The 24436-nt window shown below is 37.0% G+C and overlaps 2 protein-coding genes and 1 pseudogene across 2 annotated transcripts in view; 2 read left to right on the forward strand and 1 right to left on the reverse strand.

Moving 5' to 3' along the window:
* LOC107658205 (neurexophilin-2-like) overlaps nucleotides 1-10146 on the reverse strand; it is a 17479-nt gene extending 7333 nt beyond the window's left edge. Inside the window, exons 1-3 of the mRNA XM_016446664.1 lie at nucleotides 10135-10146; nucleotides 9934-10056; nucleotides 9691-9833 (exon numbers count right to left, since the gene is read on the reverse strand). Of these exons, the coding sequence (XP_016302150.1) occupies nucleotides 9691-9735 (45 nt within the window). The 5' untranslated portion in view covers nucleotides 9736-9833; nucleotides 9934-10056; nucleotides 10135-10146. The remainder of the gene's footprint in view (nucleotides 1-9690; nucleotides 9834-9933; nucleotides 10057-10134) is intronic.
* Nucleotides 10147-16422: 6276 nt separating this feature from the next.
* On the forward strand, nucleotides 16423-17693 carry LOC107658189 (UDP-glucuronosyltransferase 1-5-like; annotated as a pseudogene).
* Nucleotides 17694-19987: 2294 nt separating this feature from the next.
* Nucleotides 19988-23936, forward strand: LOC107658227 (UDP-glucuronosyltransferase-like). The gene is made up of 5 exons (XM_016446691.1): nucleotides 19988-21224; nucleotides 22205-22336; nucleotides 22541-22628; nucleotides 22822-23041; nucleotides 23380-23936. The coding sequence occupies exons 1-5, from the start codon at nucleotides 20322-20324 to the stop codon at nucleotides 23657-23659; spliced, it is 1623 nt and encodes a 540-aa protein (XP_016302177.1). The 5' UTR covers nucleotides 19988-20321; the 3' UTR covers nucleotides 23660-23936.
* Nucleotides 23937-24436: the final 500 nt, after the last annotated feature.

The following is a 24436-nucleotide window of genomic DNA, read 5'->3' on the forward strand; positions in this document are numbered from 1 at the left end:
TTATGGTATGGGCAGGGGTATGTTATGGACAACGAACACAGGTGCATTTTCTTGATGGCATTTTGAATGCACAGAGATACCGTGACGAGATGAGGCCTGTTGTTGTGCCATTCATCCACGACCATCACCTCATGTTGCAGCATGATAATGCACGGCCCCATGTTGCAAGGATCTGTACACAATTCCTGGAAGCTGAAAACATCCCAGTTCTTGCATGGCCAGCATAATCACCGGACATGTCACCCATTGAGCATGTTTGGGATGCTCTGGATCGGCGTATACGACAGCGTGTTCCAGTTCCTGCCAATATCCAGCAACTTCGCACAGCCATTGAAGAGGAGTGGACCAACATTCCACAGGCCACAATCAACAACCTGATCAACTCTATGCGAAGGAGATGTGTTGCACTGCGTGAGGCAAATGGTGGTCACACCAGATACTGACTGGTTTTCGGACCACCCTGGACCCCCCAATACAGTAAAACTGCACATTTTAGAGTGGCCTTTTATTGTGGCCAGCCTAAGGCACACCTGTGCAATAATCATGCTGTCTAATCAGCATCTTGATATGCCACACCTGTGAGGTGGATGGATTATCTCGGCAAAGGAGAAGTGCTCACTAACACAGATTTAGACAGATTTGTGAACAATATTTGAGAGAAACAGGTCTTTTTTTTACATAGAAAAAGTCTTAGATCTTTGAGTTCAGCTCATGAGTGTTGCGTTTATAAACAAAAGCGGTGCATTTATATGTTGCGTTTATAATTTTGTTCAGTGTATATATATATATATATATATCATTGTTATTTGATAAAAAATCAGATTAAAAAATATATTGCAAATAATCACATATGAAATATCAGATGAAATATAAGCCTCCAAATAGTCCCCCTACAGTCCACAGCAATAGATTTTACAATCAAGTTTGTATCCATATAGTTTAACCAATCTATAATATAAAAATATACATACGGTACACGTGTGTGTGTGTGTGTGTACAAGTTTATCTGGTTTATGAGGACACAATTGTGTATAACATAGTATTAAAACATGAACATGGTTTATGAGGACACTTCCTGTGTCCTTGTAAAAGACAAATGGCTTTTTTTTACTAAACTTACGAAAGTTTTGTGCGAGGGGTAGGGTTAAGGGATAGAAAATACAGTTTGTACAGTATAAAAACCATTACGCCTATGGAGAGTCCCCGTCATTTTTTTATGCTTCTTAAAAGTCTCTTATATTGTCGTATAATGTCTGTAATTTGATAATGTATTGTACAATGTGTCAGTCACCTACACCTAAAACAAGCCTAGTGACAGCGTCATAATATGACATCCACAAAGTGAGAAAAGAATCAGTCTAGACGTTCATCTGTAATGAGCATTATGGAGCAAGCTATCTGCCAGTCCCTGGGGTGGACATATCTTTTACGGCTTGACATAAAGGTAATTGCTGTGGTGACCAGAACTAGCCCTCTAGAAAGTTATTAAGAAGTCAGGGACATCTCAGTGGCGGATCATGGATGAGGATGCTGTTAAAATGCATTTGCTTCGTCTGGCAGTAGCACACCTCTGATGGCTGTGATGGCTCTCCAGCCCCGGGGCATGAATATGTTTGGATGTCAAACCTGCACCTTTTTGTCATTTTCCATCCATTTCTCTTTCTTTTGCTGTCTCCCTATTTCTCAGCCCCAGAGACTGTTTGTTCAGCATAGTAATGCAGCTGTGATTTGTGCCTTATATTGAGAAATGTATTCCTTGAATTTTATATTCTGCCTTTGTTTAAAGTGATAGTTCACCCCAAAGTGAAAATTATGACATTATTTAAGGCTGAAATACATTGCTTTTTTTCTGACATTTGCCCAGATTTTTGCTTGGATTTGCAGTCTAGATGAGTCGACACTAGTTGCCGCAAGTCAGAGCTAGTCTGCAGATACTGGGCAGTCAGAGTTGATAGATTTCACAGAAAATCTGATTTTTAGAACACATTCTTTTCAATGAGGCACACATTTCTGTACAAGTTGATTGTGTTCGGGGACAATTTGAAAGTCAGGTAGTGTGTAATCTTCATTTGTTTAGTGTATGATGCCCAGTTTTTCTCCGTAACCAGTTTCAAAATCAGGAAGTGTATGATGCGTAGTGCTCTAAAATCTGTTCCGATTTTAAAAGACCTGTAGTGCATTCCAGGTTTTGCTCACCCTCATGTCATTCCATTCCACCTGTATGACGTTTTTTTAATGGATAATTTTTTGAAGAATTGTTTACAGTACAACTCAAAGTGACCATGGCAGTTAAGTTCCAAAAAGGACAAAAAACACCAGAAAGCACAATAAACATTCAGACCTATGCATTATATTTCATGTTTTCTGTGTAGTCACATAATAGTTTTGTATGAGAAACAGAAGTTTACTGTAAGTCATTAAGCTCAAATCGAAGCCGTGTTTGTGTCAAGAACTCAGAATTGTTGCCATTTTAAGATCTAGATGCAAACAGATTTCAGTCTTTTCCTTGCACTATGTTCCTTGCTGAATGACTTCAGAAGTGGAATATGGTTATTCGTTCATTCCTTAGGACCTGAGCACCAATGGTGCGAGGACCCTCTTGGAATTGCTCTGTTTATTATTCATTATTATTATTATTATTATTATTGTTGTTGTTGTATATTTGGGAAGTCGTGGCCTAATGGTTAGAGAGTCGGACTCGTAACCCAAAGGTTGCGGGTTCGAGTCTTGTACCGGCAGGGATTGTAGGTGGGGGGAGTGAATGTACAGCGCTCTCTTCCACCTTCAATACCATGACTGAGGTGCCCTTGAGCAAGGCACCGAACCCCCAACTGCTCCCCAGGCTCCGCAGCAAAAATGGCTGCCCACTGCTCCGGGTGTGTTCACGGTGTGTGTGTTCACTGCTGTGTGTGTGCACTTTGGATGGGTTAAATGCAGAGCACTAATTCCAAGTATGGGTCACCATACTTGGCCACATGTCACATCACTTTCACTTTATGTTTGCCTGTCCTTTTGGGGGGCTTGAAATACACCACTATAAGAGCTATGAAAAGATTCTTCAAACATATATATGTGTTTCACAAAAAAATTACAGCATACAGGTTTGATACGACTCACAGGTCTGTAAGACAAAATATAAATTTTTGGGTGAATTATTCCTTTAAGCTATTATTGTTTTAATACACAATTCAAGTAGGATAACATTTTATTTTATTTTATTTCATTTTATTTATAGGCTTTGTGTCTTTACTGTATGCCAATGAAGAGTACACTGTACACCTTAGTACACTGTCATTAAATACACAGCACACAATATCCAGGCCAAATTGTCTATTGCACTACACACATAAAAGAGCATTTGTTTTAGACAAGTCACCTATAATTCAAGCAAACTGCAGTTTCTTGTTAACCAGTACTGAGCATGGCAGCAGCTGCCTCTCCATTACACCTGTCCAGCCCACTGTTCTTCCCCAAAGTCTCTGTCATTTTATTCCTATCTTTGTCTCTCACTCTCTTCGTCTCCCCCACTGTTTCTCATGTGTGGTGTTACATGGCATTTCATTTGTAATGATTCACACAAAGAGCAGTTTCAAGAGAAAGCCCCAAAGGCCTGGAGGAGGCAGGTGGGGGCCTGAGTCTACACACAGCCGCAGAATAGATTGCTACCCTGATGGGTGAAACAGTCGCACACCCGAAACACATCACTCTTAATCAAGAGCCGGGCTGCTAACAAATGGCAGGTGTTCGAACAGTGGAGAAGATCAAAGAGAGAAATCTTAACCCTCAGCCGGGTCTGATCGCTGTAGCAATGTACGCTGTGCTGCATGTCTAATGCCATATAATCCCCCGTCATTAGCACCTGACCCTTACAGCGCCAAGTGCTCATGCATGGCTGCCTCAGTCACCGGACCCTTAAATCATCCGGTCAGAACTGTAGCCAATCAGAGGTACGGTCGCTTTCAATGACTTGCAATTAAAGTGATACGAGGCCAATGAAATGCATGCTTGCACATTTGTATGGAGCTCCGCATTAACATTTTAATTCTGAACATTTCAAAACTCATGCTCTTTTAAAAGATGAAGTAAAAAAAGAAGGATTAGAAGACCCACACATGTGCCAGCTGTATTTCAGTACTTTCCCTTTCTCTGCTTAATTTCTCTGGTAAGAGGGTCATGTTGCGGTTATGCATCATAAATCTATAACTAAAAAGAATCTCATAAATGTGTAGATTTGATCTTTTTATTAACAGCAACTAAGTGCTGTAAAGCAGAGGTTCACAACCAGGGGTCCAGGGTCCACTAGGGGGCCTCATCATACTCCCAAACTTTTTGTTTACATTTATTTAAATTCACTGCCTAAACAACTTTTTTTTTTAAAGAACCAGGGTTCCAATGGTCTTATACTTGCATACTGTATGAGGTAGCCTACTTTTTTTTTTTTATTCTAGACTTGAAAAAGTCAATAAATTAAAGAAAATATATTTTTTTCCAGTTAAGCAAAGCTCTAAAATATTTTATTAGCTAGAAATTGTATGTAAAATATATACATACGTGTGTGTGTGTGTGTGTGTGTGTGTGTGTATATACATAAATTATACTTAATCCTTCTCCAGTAAATCACAAACGACTGGAAAAGTCACGTATAATTAACTGGTTAAAACTGGGTTCCCTGAAGAATATTCTGCTCTTGAAACTTCTGTAATTATGAAATTAAATGTAATTTAAATTTAGAAAATTATGTTTATCTACTTTATGGACACTCCTAGTTTCTGTAAATAAATAAATAAATAACGTTTTAAAAACAAAAGCTTTGTCATTACAGCAGATGTACCAGAGAAAACTATGGGGAGGGGTGGCCTACAAATATTGTTGTGGACATTGGGGATAGGGCTGTCCAGCGCTTAAAATATTTAGTGGTTAATCTCAATTTTTATTTATTTATTTTTATGTAGCTAACATTATCCCATGGAGTTCCTTCTTAAAGATTAACATAAAATGCCCATACTACCTCTAATAAAAATCTCAGCCCATTTAATGTAAAAAGCAGCCTGTTTTTTTTGTCAGTGCTCTCTGCATGTCAATCATATGTAATTATTATTATAGGACAATTAACAGGAAATTAACTAATTATTAATCAATTATTAATTATTAACCAATTATTTTTCATCTTTGGTGTCTGCTGACATCAGATTTTGTGTGAAGCATTTTTGGTATGCGGTTGACATTAACAATGAAATGAAAAAGTTATAATGACAAATTAAATAAATGCATTAACAGCTTTAAACATTTAATTAATTCCATGTATCAACATGCTCTAAATAGAAGTCAACAACTGTGGCATCAAGCTGCTGAAAAATACGTGAAAAAGCATCAAGGACCAATATAATGGAGTCAAACGAGGTGCTACTGCATTGCATAATACTGTACATCATAATCTGTTAACAAGACCAGGACTGTTAGATGAGGAGTGATTTTTGTTCTTTTCCCCTTTAATACCTGTCGCTTCTTTGTTCCACACTCTGCTGGTGTACCTAACGTCCATCAACACCTCTACAATCCCATTAAACCCATCTGTCTGATCTTTGTTTCTAAAAAATGTGTTTGACATTTCCTCACCAAGAATAACAGTTATGATCACAAGTTTCACATGCAAAAACAGCACTGGAGAGAAACTTCCTGATTGGGAGCACTTCTGATGTTCCGTTTGCAACGGTACTTTGTTCACCTTCTTAATTTCCCTCTTTGCTTTGGATGAAGATCATACAAATATAAATAGTGAGACGCACTCGTGTGAAGTATATGTAGCCAGCCCTTCCTATCCGTCAGTGCAGCGTTAGAACTGACAGTACAGATGTCTTTGTTTTTTGATTAGGATGAATCCTAACGGTTTTTAGACATACCAGTCTCTTTTGAAGACAATGAAGCAGCAGCAAAAAAAAAAAGAAAGAAGTATTTTTTGGTTTCTCATAGAGATGATAGATTCTTCATTGAAGAACACTGACATCACCTCATCAAAGTGACAGAATAAGAGATGGAGGGATGAATAAAAAAATGCAGGTGAAGAAAATAGTATGATGGTCATGGTGAAATAGCTGAAAGTTTAAATAGAGAATAGAAACATGTTTTAATCTTATGACATGATTAACAAATACTAAATAAAAGTATAGTTCACCAAAAACAATTCTAATTCTGTCCTCATTTACTCACCTTACTGTTGTTCCAAACCTGTATGACTTTATTTCTTTGCAACACAGTATTTAGAAATATGTCTCAAGTGTAGTTATTATTTTTTTCACTGTGAAAGCTAAATACTGTCTTTCGCATTCTGCAAAAGAAAGAAAGTCACACAGGTTTGGAATGACATTAAGGTGTGTAAATGATTGCTAAATTTTTATATTAGGGTATTATACTATACCTTTAAGTATGTTTCTGTGTCTGAAGTTGATATTAATACTGACAGAGTGTGACAAAGATGTCTATCAAAGAAATTAGTGAAGTAAATAAATGACCACAGGTTGTGGGTATATGACCATACTAATAAATAACACACAAACACATGCCAACCCTTGACGTACACACCGGGTCACAGAGATGCTTCACAACACATCTATCATATAAAGCCTGAAATATACAGGCCTGTCCTTCAGCTCTGGAACACTCCGAAAACACAGTTTCCAGCCCATAAGTGGAAAAGCATTGATTTTATATCTCAGGTAATGGATGACACTGACATTACAACCATGACAAAAATAAAAGTCAGAACTTCAACAAATTACATTAACATACTGTCTGCAGTGTGAGACACACATTTAGGATTGAATTTTCAAATATTAAACCTTTCAGAGAAACTGAAAAGTGACTAATGACCCAAAATAACAACTTAAGATTTTTTGTACTTCATTTTAATTTTTAGTTTCCTAAAGTAATAACTTAATACCAATTTATGGAAATCTATTTAAAAAAAATAAGCCAAAAATTGCACTGCATGCTAATTCGTAGAGTCTTAGTCTTTTTTCATTTAAATGATTGGAGTAGTGAGAAATCCAAAAACACTGACTTTGGTCGTCATGTTTCCCTATATCAGAATGTTCTGTTTTGGTAATCTAATTGAATCCCACATGTCTGTCATGTCTATTTATTCACAATAAACATGTCTAGAAAAAAAAGTAGATAATTTATAAAAACAACAACAAAGCAAACTAAAAATTATGGTAATGTAAATGCCACCTGATCTTGAATGCGACGTTCATTTCCTGTTTTTTTTTTCACATGAAATTAGCAAAAATGAGAAACCACACACTACCCAACATCACTGCTTATAGCGGTAAATGTCACAGATAACATTGTTTATGAGGGATTACTGAGGCAGGCTTCTGGAAAGCAACAATGACCCCAATACAGACACAGATACACATCACTGGCGTATAAGCCCAGCACTGATAATGCCAATCTAGAGCGAAACACTCATATATACAGACGTACTCGCTGAAACCCTCATGTAATCTCTCTTGCAGGAATTTCTGGGTTACTGGACCTACAAAAACATTTCACTATTCCATTCTGGCACTCCTTTTTCCTCTCATTTGGTGTCCTCAGCCCAATTCTGAGAGCCTGATGTACGTTCTCCCCTCACATGGCAAATCCAGCAAGGACTTGATGTGAAGACTCGGGCTGCAGCAGGTTCTGAAGAATATAAACAGCGTTTTTATTGTCCAGAGGGACGGGTGTGTGAAAGAGACGAGGGCCTTATCACAGCCCAGCAGCTCTGTAATTCACCTCCGTGATACAGCACCAAAGCGGAGAACCTTACACGGCTGGCACAATCCAAAGACGGATTAGTTTTTCTGACATAAGCTTCCTGAAAAACTAATCAATCAGGCCATGCGGCATTATCAGAGGCATAAGATTAAAGGGTGGCTCCTAATCCGAGCACTGTAAATTTTTAGCAAATTCTCCACCGCTAGTTTTTCTCCCGTAAATAAATAATGAAATCAAAGCTAATTGCTCACAAAGACAGCGGGAGAGCTGGACGACCTCGCGATAGGGAATTCACTGCGAATCATTATTCTGGCTTTAAATTTGCTCTCCATAAACCATTTAAGTCTGCATATTCAAACGTGCCCTCTGAGTAAAGATTTCGGCTGAGGCAGAGTTTCCGATGAAATAACCATGAGGACTTATCTATATAAAAAGAACAAAACACCTGTGTGATGCTGGAGTCAGTTGTATGGACATTACACACCACCTTCCTCAATCATCTTCTTTCAAACAACAAAGCGGCGCTCTGTAAAAACTTGAGCTGAGATTGATGGCTGTTATGCTTCTTATGCATGAACAAGAGCAAAGCACAACAACGGGCAACAGAGGAAGTGTTAAAGAAAGCGGCGCTCTGGCAGCAAAGGCCAAATGTGCCAAACTTCAGCCATGCAGACAACAATCATAATGTGTCTGAACGACAGAGTCGTGGGGTTGTGCTCAAGTGGATTTAGTGCTGATCATATTGTTCTCTGTCCTGCTCTCAGAGGTTGACTGCAGCAGATGTCATGGAATGAATAGTTACTAGTGTGAAGGCTCTGACCCTCTTATCTGTCTCCAGGGAGCAGCACAGATGCTGGGCTACTTCTCCAGTATTTGAATCACTGTGTGTTAGAGAGAGAGAGAGAGAGAGAGCGAGAGAGACTGTAGGGACTCTAATCCATCGGGACCCTGCCTTTGGAGGATTGTACAAAAGTGGACATACTCATAGACAGAAGCCATTCCCACAGGTACTGTTTCTCAAAAGAGTGCAATGGACAGCCAAATCTTAAAAATAATTATTAACTGAAAATTGTGCTTGTATGCAGTTGTGTGACACTGGTGATTTTTAAGTGATTTAGAAATTTTCTGTATTGCTTGTCAGAGTAATAAAATTACTAAATATTTTTTCTCCAAAAAACGCATATGACTTGCCTTCTAATCACAATCTACTTGTTACTAAAATAAGACATGGCAAAAAAAATAACTGAATAATACAGATCTTTGATTTGTCTCCATAGATAAAAAATATTTAATACATATATACTCAGTTGAAATGATTTATAAACTACCTGTAATATTACACTTATTTTGTTTTATCTATAAAAATCTATTTTAAAATCATTCTTCCAATATTTGACCCTTTTTTTTCAGTAACAAAAAAAAACAAAACAAAAAAACATTAAAAATGGTGTGGTCCTAAATTCAACATTCCTAAATTCGTAAAGTTGATGCATTCAAAATTAAATCCTTGCTTCAATTAGTTTCCATATAGTCGATATTCAACATGCTATTGCACATTTAAATACAATTTAGGTATATCACCTCAGCTGAAACAAATCCTTTTCAAGTCATTAAAAGTATGCTGTTAATTCCAGTATCTGAATTTGAATGCGACAGTATGCATGAGAAATAAAAAGTTGATAAATGTGTCTTTCGGCTTTCTACCAGGAAAAGCAAATAAAAATACATTTGAAAGACTATTATTGCATGATTGACTTCCCCACCAGAATGATGCATATACTATTATTTTATTTTAATTTAGTAGCCTAGTTTCACTAAAATAGACAAGTATAGTGTTCTACACTAAATTTGCTTGACTGGTTTAAATTGTTTAAAGTTTGAACATAATTGCATGCAGTTTTTAAACATTAAAACGGAAAGGATGGTACTCACCTTGTGCAAACAGAAAAGGAGAAAAACAGCTGAAAGAATCTGCATCTTGACTACAGAAAATTGTCTTTGACTCTTAATTGAGGTTGGATAAGCAAATATCCAGTTCACAGGGTTTACAAGAAGGTTCCATTGCTCTCAACTACCTGAATTAGAAAATGACACGAAAATGAATGCGTTTATCAGAAGATTACTGTCTGAAGAGTTTAATGGCATCAGATTCCATAAAGCAAAGTGTTTGCTTACCCTTGGCAAAAGGTGTTGATCATGTTGAAAAGTGACGGTAACCAGCGGGGTTTATGACGGCACAGCTGGAGAGGGTCCCGGAGGCGTCAGTGATATTGATAAATGTGCTCGGGACAGGAAAGGCTGCTTTTAAAATAGGTTCTTATTGGAAAGTAGTGTCCGAGTGACTGACGGAATCGACGGAACGCAGCGATGACTTACGAAACGCGCCGAGACCGATCAGTGCGAAGTTGTGAAGCCTTGCAGCATTTTGCGTGATTGATGCGACTCCTCGCGCGCAGTCCGCCGTGTGTCTTCTTGTTTATAGCAGTTCTGATTAAAGTTTTATACAGCCCCAAAGCAGAGTCGATCTTTTACCAAAAGCTCAATATTTTAGTTTGTTCGTCTGTAGCTTGATTTGTGAGTGTGTTTGTGTGTGGAGATGTGAATCCCTCTTTGAAGTGCTCTTCAGAATTAGCGCCTGCGAGGGACTCTCAACTGAGAGACGTCAACTGATTAACCCATTGTGGACACGTGTCTGTTTTTTTCTGGTCTTTATCAGAGAAGAGGGTTTCTTAAAGTCAGAATAACATAATGACAGCATCACTTGTGTATTCGCATATAAATTAGCCGTGTTCATGTTTTTACAGTTGATTGAAGATTCCGAAAGCGTTTTGATTTGAGGTGACGAGCAAAGTGGTGTCCTGTAGGAGTTAGATCAAACCGTTCAATCAGTGATTATAGCAAGTTTGTAGTCTTGTTTAATAGGTTTCTTATTTAATGAATAGCCTATGTTACTGAAGGCTGTATACGCTACAAGAAAGAGTCAGACTTGCTGATGCGTTTTACCCAAGGTGAAATATATAACTAGTGGAAAACGACAGTGAAACATTATACACCCACTCACAGTAAGATGAAAGTGTTGACATGGCAAAAATCGCAAGTGTGCAATGTCCTCTGACTGTGTCTGGAGTTATTTTGTAGTTAAACTGTGAGCCGTGCAACTTCAATGCAGTGAACGCAGTCCTACCGTTCACATGGATAAATGTGTCAGTAGCGCCATCACGTGTTTACAATGCTACAGTGCTGTAATAGGCCTAATGTATCATTTTTAATTATATATCAACTGTTCTTTCGATTAATTAATTAAAATATGTACTAAATTTAAAGAATGTGTGTTGTAGTATTTAAATGTCAAGGTATCTAACCTTGATAAGTGAAATAGAAATGTTTCCACATTCTTTTAGCCACTCAGTAGCCTATTCAAAAGTATAAATCAAACGCATTTTCTTAGCTTTTGACATTTGCAATCAAAGAGACTGTGGAGATTTTACCATCAGAGTAACCTTAAAATGTTGTAAAGCTACCTGTTTAGTTACTATTTTCTCAATATCCTGGCTATCTCAAGAACACAGATGATCATTGAACTTAATATCCTCATATCATATCCTGTTACAAATCTACTTTTTCCTTCATTTGTGAAGCACACATTATTACACCTAGCCATTTTAGCTAACTGATAAAAGTTAACTACTGTTTTCAGATTAAAACAGTAAATAAATCAATAAATACACTGTCACAGCAGTAGGTGAACTGGACCAAACAGAAACTGACCTGAACAAATTAAATATGTAACAAATACATTAAACATATATAACCTGAGCGCTGCATTTATCGTATTTAGTAAGAAAGCCCCATAGTGTCCTTGCAAATATAAATAAATTATGTATGGGCAGCTTTACACACAGTAACAGTTGGCAGTAATCAGGAAAGGGATGAATCGCAAAACTTTGTAACCTTTTCATTTTGACTGAAAATATTTACAATACTTATTTTATATTTATTTATTTTTTTGGCAACATGACAACTTTTGTCAGATAACCACATTGCAAAACATTTCAACCATTTTGGCTCTGTAGTGCAAGCGTGGCCATGCACATTCAAGGCACGTAGTTTGTAGGCAACAAGTGACTGATATGCTTTGAAAACTTGTTAAGCCAAGAGTGAGAGGTTTTAGGAGGCTTTGTCTTCTAGAGGTAACTGGAGTGGCTATATCAGCTCAGAATTTACCTTCTGCTTAAAAGGGGTCTTTTGGTTACAGTCTCAATTAATAGTTATAAAAATCTACTGGGAAAAGGTGATATAAAAGTCTTAAGGTTTAACATTTTGCTTAGTGCATAAATCAAAGTAGCTGTGAAAGGTCCGCACCCACTGTTGAGTAAACACCAGGGTCTATCTTAGCATGATTCATCATGTCTGGCAACAAGAACAAAACTGTGCAGTTTTTTAAAAAGTATTTGGACACTTCTTTTTTTTTTTAAAAGAACAAAAATCTAGGGTTAGAGTGAGGCACTTACAAGGACATGAAAGTGGCTGTAAATATTAAAATATATAAATAAATATATATGCCTAATAAAATATAAAATATATCAATATATATCCATAACCATGTTAACATGATTTAAATGTGTTAACATTTACCTTTTCTGTCAAGTCATATATAATTTTACAACTTTACACCAAAAACCCTACAAATACTTTAAAATTATGATTTTGCTGTTACATAAGATAATTATTAGTGTAAGTGTTTTTTTATATATATATATATATATATATATATATATATATATAGGATATATAGGCCTATATATATATAAAATAAAATGTAATCAAAATTGGTGCCTCACCATTATCTCAAAAATGAGTGGTTTCTAAAAAAAAAAACATCGTTAAAAAAAAGTTAATCTATATGGGCTTTATCTTTGAAAAAAAAAAAGGAGCCACACCTTTGGTGTTTTCCAGTTTTCCCCACACTTCTCTTTAAACTAGTACAGCTGATCATTTTCTTAAGATCATCCAGTTTTATTTAATTTCACACGTCTGTGAATGAACAGAAAACAATAGTTCTAAAACATGTTTGACTGTTTCAGGAATTTTATCACAAAACTCTACAAACCAGTTCTTCAGTTTCTGTGTACAGGGGCAAAGTATAGCCTGTCCCCTGTTCTGCTCAATAAAATATGTATCATTACCAGAAACACATTTCCCTTTTCTTACTGCAGATGTCATTGTAACAAATTTTCAGTCATACCATCCATTTTCATGATTTATTTTGCCAAATCTTTAATTAATTTCTTAGTTAACTACTATAATTATTTACAGTAATTCCTTTAGCCGTGTACATACATACTTTAAAACTGATGCAGTTGCCTTGCAATTCCTATAGAGGGTATTCTAAGTGCTGGAAACTGAACCATTCACGGTTTTGGATTGTTTATTGTATAACTTTGCCAGTCTTGCAATCATCATCACGATTTGCAAGATTAAAGGGATAGTTCACCTTCAGTTGATGGTCCCCATTGACTTGCATAGTGTTTTTTTTTTTCCATACTATGGAAGTCAATGGAGACCAGCAGCTGAAGGTGAACCATCCCTTTAACTGGTCAAAATTGCTTTTATATGTATAGTAGGTGAAAGGCCAGTATCTGAAGGCAGATTGTGTTTGACTTTTTATTTTCAAGCGTTTACTCATTCTGTGGTCAAAAAGAAATGTTTAAAAGTTTGCATTAATGAACTTTGATTTACACAGTGTTCTACAGAATTTAGTATTTATGTTTCAAATGAAATAAAGCGCCTTGGTTTTTGGATAGGGGATGTTTAATAGGTTATAGATTGTTGATAAATATTTAACAGTGTTCTATTTCCATTTCTGGTAAAATGTGAGGTAAAATTGCAAATATACATTTTAACATGTGTCCCTGTCTTTTTTTTTTAAACCTAAATTACTCTACAAACGCATCAACTATTTTGCATATCTTTAGGAAAAAGTCAAAAAGTCAACACATACACCTATTTGAATAAGAAGACCTTATGACATTTCATGTTTGCAATGAGTTTTGCATTTGACAAGAAGAAGAATTTATAAAAAGCATTTATCTTTATCTGTGCAAAGGTTACATAGCAATATGCTTTTTCTTTTTTTTCCCCACTTTCATCTATGACGTTAACCATATCCATTTATTCTTTTTTTGCATGACATAACATTTTTAACTTTCACCCCAATTGGTTGCCTCAATGTCTTATATAGATAAAGTCCCACCCAGCTGCAGTGGTCTCCACCTCCACTGAACATAAACCATACTCATTGTGAGATATTGGAGTACTTTACTTTGCGCATTACCAGGTTGATTTTGCCGACCTCTTCTCCAGCTGGCAAAGGCCACAGTGAGAGATTTATATATAAATATATATATATATATATATATATATATATACACACACCAGTGATAAAATGACTGGCCCGTGGTTGCTTCTGAGTCTCTTCTTCTTGGGTTCAGCTCAAACTGGGAAACTGTTGGTTATACCATCAGATGGCAGTCACTGCCACAGGGAAGATGTTTGGCGTATGTTGCTTGTTCAGATGCACAGCGAGGAGGCGTTTCCTCATCTCAGTGTGCGGACTCACGGGCACACACACACAAGGGCCAAGTTATTTTACACAAAACCGAAAAACCCGCAATTGGCAAGCACGTATTGAACCGGATGGGATGTCAGTCGTACCGATCGGTTCAATTTTAGATTGAGAAGGCATCCCTAATATATGTACAGCTGGTTAATGAGAGGTCCAAACTACAAGCACCTACAACAGGGTAAATAAAGTTGCTTCTTGTTTTGAGAGGTACAACTTGGCTGTGAGTGCTCCAATCGAGAGTGCGTATTTAGACAGCGTCATGTTTGCCGAGAGAGGCTAAAGGTCGGAAAGCTCTTATATGGAAATGTTTGGGTGTGTTTATGCATAAAACATAGGGTGTGGATGCATTCTGTACTGCTAGCAAAGGATCTTTGAGTATTTATGACAACCTTTAACAGTGCATATTTAAGTACATTTTAAGAGAATGTGCTAAAGCCGTTGGTAAATATCTGGTTGGTTTCCACCTGCATCATAAAAGTGCTCTGTGAGATTGTAGGTGTTTTAATTATAAAAGAATGTACTCTGTAATCTTTCTCTCAGCACTTTCTTTTACTCTTGAGTAGTGTGCTTTTGGCTGCTAAGCCCCTCATGCCACAGACCTCTCCTATGTGAGAGTTAATGTTTTTGTGTGACTGCCTTGTGTTCCCATGTATATAGTGAGGAGCTGGGAATAATCACTTTTTTATTTTATTTTATTATTATTTTATTTACGAGTTTGCAGGAGATGTGAGGCAGTCCTACTACTGGCAATCCATTGTGACTTGCAGAATTGTTTTGAGAGTAGCATGCCACTATGTACAGTATGTCAAAAGGTAAAGATAACCATTTATTTTTTTTGTTTTACGGTATGTAAAGCATTTTTATAAACAACAATATTGTAAAGGTAAATGCAAGTCTATTTGTACATTCTATAGAACCGCACAACAACCTCGCGCTGGTGGCAGAGCAGCAGTATTTAACCATCAGCAAGAACAAGAAATTTGCAACATGGTCATAGCCAACAATTCCATCAGGCTAAGAGAGATCCAAAGTGCAATCATAAATGACAATAATGTCTTCGCAAATATAAATTCTGTCAGCATACGAAAACAAAAATATATTTTGGTGGCCTTGGCCAAATTACTGACACTATAACTAAGTTTTGAAGCATGAATGAAATGTTTTGGGTGAGTAACTACATTTTGCAGACATGCAATAAAGTTCTGAAGTTCCAGCAAACAGTTGTGACATTTGCACTCACAGTTTAGAGAATGTTAAGATTGTTTCGAAAAATGTGCCAAAGCAATTGAGAAAAACTGTAATGAATTAACAATGATCAATAGTATATTATTACATTAACATTAACATAGATTTAATCACTGCTGTCATACTGTAAATGTTTATTGCTAGTTACAATTTAAGCTTTAAATAAAAATACTTGTACTAATAAACCATTGGATTCCTATATCAGCACTATTGCATTTTCATGGTCAAATCAGAAAGAGGATTTGTATTCTGTGCAAATTCATCAGTATAAACGTTTTTCAGGGTTTGCAGAAGGCTATTTAGACCCTAAGCAAAATATTGTTCACTGCATTTTCTGAAAACTAGAGTGGACTACTCTACTCTTACCTGCTATGTAATCCTTGCCCTAAGCCTGACAGGTTAGAGTTGTAGGTCTAAGTCAATATACCCTGGTCCTTTTGATTCCATGAATTCTTGAATTTATGTGCAGTAATACTAGAACATGATGTGTGTTCTTTGAAAGAGCATTTTTACCGTTTACTGTCCCTGGCATGTTACATCACACAATGTTCATTAAACAGCACCAGGACAACCAAGATCTAATTTAGAATACTTAAAATCTACTGGAACAAGGATAAGAACAAAATCATAAGTGCACACGTGTTGTGAATTGGGCAGACACTTTCCATGGGAAGTTCTCTTGTGTGGATAAATATGAATAATCCACAAACATTTATTAGTGATTAAGACACATATGCTTCAGTGCCATATTTGGACTGAGCACATTCTACTATCTGTAAATATTGCCACCCCTATGTACCTTGTCTTCACCCATTTTAAGATGGTGCTTTAACCTGTGTGGTTACTCTGAAGTGTATTTCTTCCTTAATCTCTTTCAACTGCCACTGTCCTTCACACATCTGATAAAATGGCTAGCTTGTGGTTAGCTCTTGGGTCTTTTACTTTCTAGTTCAGCTGAAGCTGGGAAACTGTTGGTTATACCATCAGATGGCAGTCACTGGTTAGGGATGAAGTCTATTGTAGAGGAGCTGGGGAGGAGAGGAAACCAAGTGGTGGTTGTCTTCCCAGAGGCGAGTCTGAGTATGGGTCCTTCAGAGCAGACCACCACTCTGACATATCCAGTGAACTACACCAAGGCTGAATTAGAAGCGAACTTAGCAGATCAGTTAAACACAATTCTGAGCATTGATATCTCTACAGACCTGGCCAAGTTTCAGTCATTCATCATCTCAATGGATGTTTTGCCGATGTTTATTTTGAGGAACACAGAGGGTCTGCTCTTCAACAAGGACTCGATGAAGAAACTGCAAGACTACAACTTTGATGCAATTCTCACAGATCCATTTGAGCCTGTTGGAGCTATAACTGGTGAATATCTCTCCATTCCAGCTATTTATATGCTAATAAATCATCCTTGTGGTGTCGATACTCTTGCCAGTCAATGTCCAGCTCCAGCTTACACTCTTAAAAATAAAGGTGCTTCACGATGCCATAGAATAACCTTTTTGTCTAAATGGTTCCATAAAGAACCTTTAACATCTGAAGAACCTTTCTGTTTCACAAAAGGTTCTTTGTGGTGAAAGAAGGTTCTTCAGATTATAAAAAGGTAAGAAAGAGATGGTTCTTTAAAGAACCTTTGACTAAATGGTTCTTTGTGGAACCAAAAAGGGTTCTTCTATGGCATCGCTTGAAGAACCTTTTGAAGCACCTTTATTTTTAAGAGTGTATGTTCCACAAGCTTTTACTCACTTTACTGACCATATGAATCTTTGGCAAAGTAATCTGAACCTGGTAAGGACTCTGCTTCAGCCCATGGCTTGTGGACGTATGTTTGCTCGTGCAGATGAGATTGCCTCACATGTACTTCAGAGAAAAACATCAATGATGGAGATCATGAGCCGTGCAGCTCTCTGGTTTTTGCGTTTCGACTTTGCTGTGGAATTCCCACGTCCAGTGATGCCAAACATGGTCATGATTGGAGCAACAGTTAGCCAAAAACCTAAACCTCTGTCACAAGTGAGTCTTTTTTGTTCTTAATAAGCTTACTATACTAGTAAGTGCTGTATCTGTACTTTGATTAAAACAACAACAACAACTTGTTTTCTTAATCTCTGTAGTTATCCTGGAATAAAAAAGAACCAGCAATGTGTACATTTCCAGTAAGATAGGATAAGCAAGGTTATCAAAATAATATCTGTGAAGAACACTTAAAAGACTCTTAAAGATCTACAAGTATGGCTGAGAAGCTGTTGCTGATGCCTATAGATGGCATATGCTGGACCCTACTATATTAGTGGGGTCTAGTAGTATTATACTCTTACTATACTCTTACTTTTTCTGCTGCTATATCTTTATATAGCAGAAATAGTGAGAGTTGTACGATATTTCAAATTCAGCAATTTAGTCCAAAAGCACTGAGACCTTTCACTTTTGTACAATTACGCATGTCTGTGCATTAATGGTGGGGATTTTTCAGTCTTTCTGCAGATTGCTTAGATGCGCCAGTAGGTGACACTAAAGTATATAGAAATAGCCACATTCTTTCATCTTTCATATATACAATTTTTTTATAACCAGAGAAAAGGAGATAGATACTAGATTTGATGTTAAGTATGGTGTGTACACATTCTGAATCTGTACTTTATGATAGCAGCAAGTATCTATGCATATTCATGACAACACTGAAAAGTACATTTAATTTGTTGTAGTTATAAAAACTTTTAGACCTGCTAGAGCCACTGGTAAATATCTGACTTTTTCCACCAGCATCATGAAAGTATGAAGACTCATCATGTTAGACTGTCAAACACATTTATTTGCTTTAGACTTGGTTTCAACATATTGTTTTTTCCTCCATTGTCAGTATTTTAATTATCAGCTCCTTTGTCCATTGCAACATTATCTTTACAATAGGCAATTTTTGCCAATGAATCAAGAAGGATTCAGTAGTGAACAGTAATGATGGCAAAGTGAAGCGTTCTGAACCAGTGAAGCTTTCAACACAATTGTATTGGAAAAAGGTTCATCACTCGAAGCTTTTCAACACGGTTTACGTTGTCATAAAATCGAATAACACCTTCCAAATTTCTGTGTTCCATTACAGCCGCTGGTTTCACATTTGGTTCTACAACTGATTCTATATTTTATTTTATTTTATTTTATTTTATTTTATATAAATAATGGTCATTGCCAAAGTCATTCATTTGTGTCGGTGTAATCATTACACCGACATAGATGAATGAGTTTGACAATGACCATTACACTGTGATGGCACTAAAATAAGAAAAATAAATGAAACATAAATTCATAAATTAAATCTGCGATCTGTCTATTATAACTCTGCCTCAGTCCTGTTATTTCATTTGAGCTTAATAATTACGATATTGAAAAAAAAATGCTAACTTATTATAAAGTGATATAATGTAAAGGAAACGGCGCTGAGGTTCGCATCGTTTGAACCAGATACTGAAGCAGTCACGTGGTTTTCAGACGAACGAAGTTTCAAACGTCATAGATCATGTGCTTTTGGCAAAACGAATCAAGCTCTGATACAGTGCTTTGGTCCAGTAGCCCCTCACTGCAGAACAAAGATCCAGGGGGCGTGGTTGGATCCACATCTAAGGGGTGGAGATGGGTGGGTTTAGGGATCAGGGGGTGGAGACTGGTAGGTTTAGGTATATGTAAGGTGGGAGGAGTTGGATCTGGATCCAGCCACGCCCCCTGGATCTTGTGTTCTGCAGTGAGGACCATCTCCTTTGGTGTGAAATGTGTTGTTTGTTTGTTTTTTTTATACAAGCTTCGGAGCTTCTGTGTTGAGTGTAACATCACTAGTGAACAGGTCCTCATGTGTAAAAACATGTGCTCTGTAATCTTTCTCTCAGCACTTTCTTTCAATCAGACTGGAGTGCTTTTGACCGGCCCAGCCCTCGTATTTGTAAGATCATGTTTTTGTGTTACTGCCATGTGTTCCCATGTGTATAGGGAGGAGCTGTGAATAATCACTGAGATTGCACAATATGTAAGGTAATCCTACTGCCAAACCATTGTGACTTGCAGAATTGTTTTGAAAGTAGCATGCCACTATATATGTCAAAAGGTACAGATAAAAGCAATAACTTAAACCTCTAACAAACTCTGACAAAGGTAAAGATAAAACACATGACATCATAGAGATGACTCCTGCAGACCCTCATGACTGTGTGTCAAGGTCAAAAAGTTTAATAGAATTACTTTAGCTCAGGTTCATGTTGCACAGCTCCCCAAAATCATGATATTTATTGAAAAACCTTTTACCATTAGTATATTAATCTACACCATTGTTGATTTATTAATACTATTGTGCATTGTTAGTTCATGATACCTGATGCATTAACAAATGTTAACATATTGAGCCTTATTGTAAAGTGTTACTGACATATAATCGGGTTTGGTCCTCTTTTGTATGAACAAAGCTATCTCTAGATAACTCCTATGACAGTTCTTATATGCTTGTATGCTCTTGAAATAATTAACTCAGGGCTACATTTAACCCACTTGTCAGACTTTAAACTGCATTGCAATGATATCATGACAGAGAGTAAAAGTCTGAGCTCATTTGTTCATTTAAATCATGCCAGTGACCATTCAAAACTCACTCCCCTTTTGTCTAGTTTTGAGGCCCCACCTCTTTTGAAAACATCGCCAGCCCTCTTAAATGTATCATATTTCTGTTGTCTGCTGTATGAATGTTAGAAGGATGGTGAGAGCACTGACTGTTCCCGCTCTGGGGCTTCTAGCTTTGCTATGCTTGTTCTCCTCGGAGCCCGTGCAGGCTGGAAAGGTGCTTGTCGTGCCAGTGGATGGCAGCCACTGGTTGAGTATGAAGATCCTGGTGGAAGAGCTTTCTCGGAGGGGACATGAGATGGTAGTCCTGGTTCCTGAAACCAGTGTTCTGATTGGGAAGTCTGGTAATTACACCACTAAGTCTTTTCGTGTGCCGTACACCCTTGATGATCTAAAGGCCAACTTGGACAACATAGAGAAGAATGCATTTGAGAAGCCTCCAAAATTGACTGATATTTTTGAAAATGTAGGGAACCTGATTCAGTTCTTGAATATGCAGGTGAAAGCCTGTGAAGGGCTGCTGTATGACGAGTCCCTGATGAAGAGTCTTAGCGAAACAGGATTTGATGTTGTGCTCACTGATCCTTTCCTGCCCTGTGGCACAATCATTGCCGATTCGTTCTTGATTCCCTCCGTTTACTTCCTGCGATTGATTCCCTGTTTGCTTGACGAGGCAGCCACCCAGTGCCCCTCACCTCCGTCTTTTGTCCCACGCTTCTTCACTGGTTTCTCGGATAAGATGACTTTCCATCAAAGAGTAGAAAACACGCTTATGACAGTTTTTGAAGCTTTCCTTTGCCGCAAACTGTTTGCTGGCACTGATGAACTGGCCAGTAGATATCTGCAGAAGGACACTACATACAAAGAGCTATTAAGTCACGGTGCAGTCTGGCTTTTTAGATACGACTTTACCTTTGAATTCCCCAAACCACAAATGCCAAACATGGTCCAAATAGGGGGCATCAACTGTGCTAAGAAGGGTCCACTGACAAAGGTAAGATGTTAATGAACACAGTCATTCTCAATTGTTGACTGGTTGACTGAAATTTATAGCATTTATTTATGCAAATTCATCAGTTTAAAACTTTGAGCAGTTAAAGCTTTTAGGCCATGTTTGCAGTAGGCTATTTAGACGTATTTAAAATATTATCCATTATTATTATTAGAGCTGTTGGTCAAATTAGAAGCTGTTGGTCCAGGTCAAGATGACATAATCCATGTTGATGCCATGAATTTATGATGTACTCTGTACTTTGAAAGAGATGTTACATCACATGATGTTTATTAAACAGTTACAGTTACTCAGAGCTTGTCTGTACTGACATTGTTGAAGAGTGCCAACCTACACAATCATGAACAATGTTTAAATATCTAATTGCAGTCCACTATGGTCATAGTCTTTACTTCTGAAGATGTGTAAAATTCCATTAAACACTGTAACTCTTGGAGAGTCTGTTTAAGAGTTTAGATATTGTGCATGATTTTCTAAAGAAGCATTAATTTACTTGCAGGCAAAGTTTTTTTTTTCCTTTCGACTTTTTTTCGAAAAAAAACGTTTTTCTACTTTTTTTTTTCCTTTCGACACTTCCTCTTAAAGATTCCTCTATAATCTTTGAGAGGAAGTGAGGTGACCCTATGTGTTTACAGCATGAAGCACCAGGGGAAAGGCTTTTCGTAATGTTGTACACTGTTAAGGAAAAGAGAGCTAATTATTATTTTACCAAGAGGTAGATCTATTTATATGTTAATAACTAAAACAATTGAACTCAGAGTGTTAGGTCAAAGAAAAGCATTGCTAATTGTTGCAGTATGCTGCTTTTGAACAAGTTTGAATATGCAAGTTCATGTGGGTATCTGTGTGAGCAAAACAAACAAAGGAAGGAAGGAAAAGGGGAGTTTACAGTGAAAGCTTGCTCCATTATGTCCTTAGAACATGATACCGGTGTTCAGTGCTGACATCTGTTCTCTGTGCAGGAGCTGGAGGAGTTTGTGAATGGTTCTGGAGAGCATGGGTTTGTGGTCTTCACTCTTGGCTCCATGGTGTCACAGTTACCCGAGGCCAAAGCCAGAGAGTTCTTTGAGGCTTTTAGGCAGATACCTCAGAGGGTAAGTGAGGATTGATTTTGAAATGCAAACTTTAATGTTACATTATGATGATCATGTTTGAGTAAGGGTCATGTTGGGTCAAAGTAAGGCCAGCCATATATTTTTGTGAAACAAAATAATGTTCCGCATATTAATGCATGTCATCATATGTTCAGGACTGCATGGCTGCATATTATTAACCTTCATGATTTTTTTTATTTGTAGGTGCTATGGAGGTACACTGGACCAGTCCCTGAAAATGCTCCAAAGAATGTCAAACTGATGAAGTGGCTTCCACAAAATGATCTCTTGGGTATGTTTATATTCTCCTTTGACCCTCTAACCCTCCTGGGAGACATTTTATTCATAGAAATTAGATTTTTTTGGCATTGCTGACAAGAGTCAACGAATACATGATGTTTGAATTATCATGCCATATTATAATTGACTACAAAATCAATTGCTAACACACTAATACACTGAATGTGTTTTCCTTTACATTGTAGGCCATCCTAAGGTTAAGGCTTTTATTACACATGGTGGATCACATGGAATCTATGAAGGAATCTGTAATGGGGTGCCAATGGTGATGCTTCCTCTGTTTGGAGACCAAGGGGATAACGTTCAGCGCTTAGTGTCTCGAGGAGTTGCAGAAACCCTGAGTATCTATGATCTGACCTCAGAAAAACTACTGGTTGCATTGAGAAAGGTCATCAATGACAAAAGGTAAACATAAGAAAAATGTTCAGCCTCTGCATGAAATCAGTTTATGCACTGATGCAATTGTTTATATTCATGAAATAGTATTGAACTCAGAGTGGAATATTAGACTGTAAAAATGATTTTTCAAAGTTGTATAAAAGAATATTGGAGTATGTATTATATAAAAAAAATGCAATTTCATAATTATTTGTTAAATTTACTAGCAATTTCTGAGTGAGAATCATTTCTAAGTATATCATACACCAAAATGTTTTCAGTGTGTAGATTACTGTAAAGACTGCAGTCCTTTTGTATACCTACCACAAAATTTAAACATAATTACTCCATCTTTGACTCCACAGCTACAAGGAGAAGATGACAGAGCTTTCAGCTATTCACAGAGACCGTCCCATTGAGCCTCTGGACCTGGCTGTGTTCTGGACTGAGTTTGTTATGAGACATAAAGGGGCAGCGCATCTCAGACCTGCAGCCCACGAGCTGAACTGGATTCAGTATCATTCTCTGGATGTCATTGGCTTTCTCATTCTCATTCTAGTGACTGTTATTTTTGTGACTGTCAAAAGCTGCATGTTCTGTTTCAGGAAATTCTTCAAGAAAACTCAGAAAAAGAAGAAGGAGTAGATATATTAAGACAATTTTTCATAGGGCCCTATGAATTCCGAGTAAATAGTATTTTTTGTCATTCAATATTCACATACACTAGTCCATAACGCAGTCTGACAGTGTACTGACATGCATTTGATTTATTCATTCAAATTTGGACAAATTCCTTAACATTCCTCGTTATACAGTAAACTTCTGTTGTGTAGCACTTTGAATGTACAAAATTATAGGGTTTATTTAATTTCATTGGAATAAAAGATAGATTAATGTTTTTGCCATCATTTGATTACCAGAAAAAATTAAAATACACAACACAGAATTTCTAAAATATAAATAAATAAAAATAATAAATAAAAATGTAATAAGGCTCTATTGTTGTATAAATAGTAATTAAATTTAAGTTTGGGCTCTGTTGTTAACTATAACCTTATAGTGATGTAAAAGAGCTCCCTATAGTTTAGATCAGTGATGGGTAAACTTGGCCCTTCCAGGCCACTTTCCTGAGCTAACCTCTGAAGGAAAGTGGCCTGGAAGGGCCAAGTTTGCCCACACCTGGTTTAGAGCATAAGATGAGGTAGATTTTTATCCTGAAGAAAATTTGAATTATAACTGAATTTATTTAAAGAAAGAGCAATTTGTTCAGTAAAGAATTTTATGTTTAGTTTTTCTCCCTGCTGTACCGAAACTGTACTGAACCGTGACATTAAAACTGAGGTACATACCGAACTGTCATGTTTGTGTACCGTTACACCCCTATTGTATACAAATTAATAAATGAAGTTGTTTTATGAATTC

The sequence above is a fragment of the Sinocyclocheilus anshuiensis genome, unplaced genomic scaffold, assembly GCF_001515605.1.
Source record: "Sinocyclocheilus anshuiensis isolate Anshui unplaced genomic scaffold, SAMN03320099.WGS_v1.1 scaffold263, whole genome shotgun sequence".
NCBI classification, from domain to species: domain Eukaryota; kingdom Metazoa; phylum Chordata; class Actinopteri; order Cypriniformes; family Cyprinidae; genus Sinocyclocheilus; species Sinocyclocheilus anshuiensis.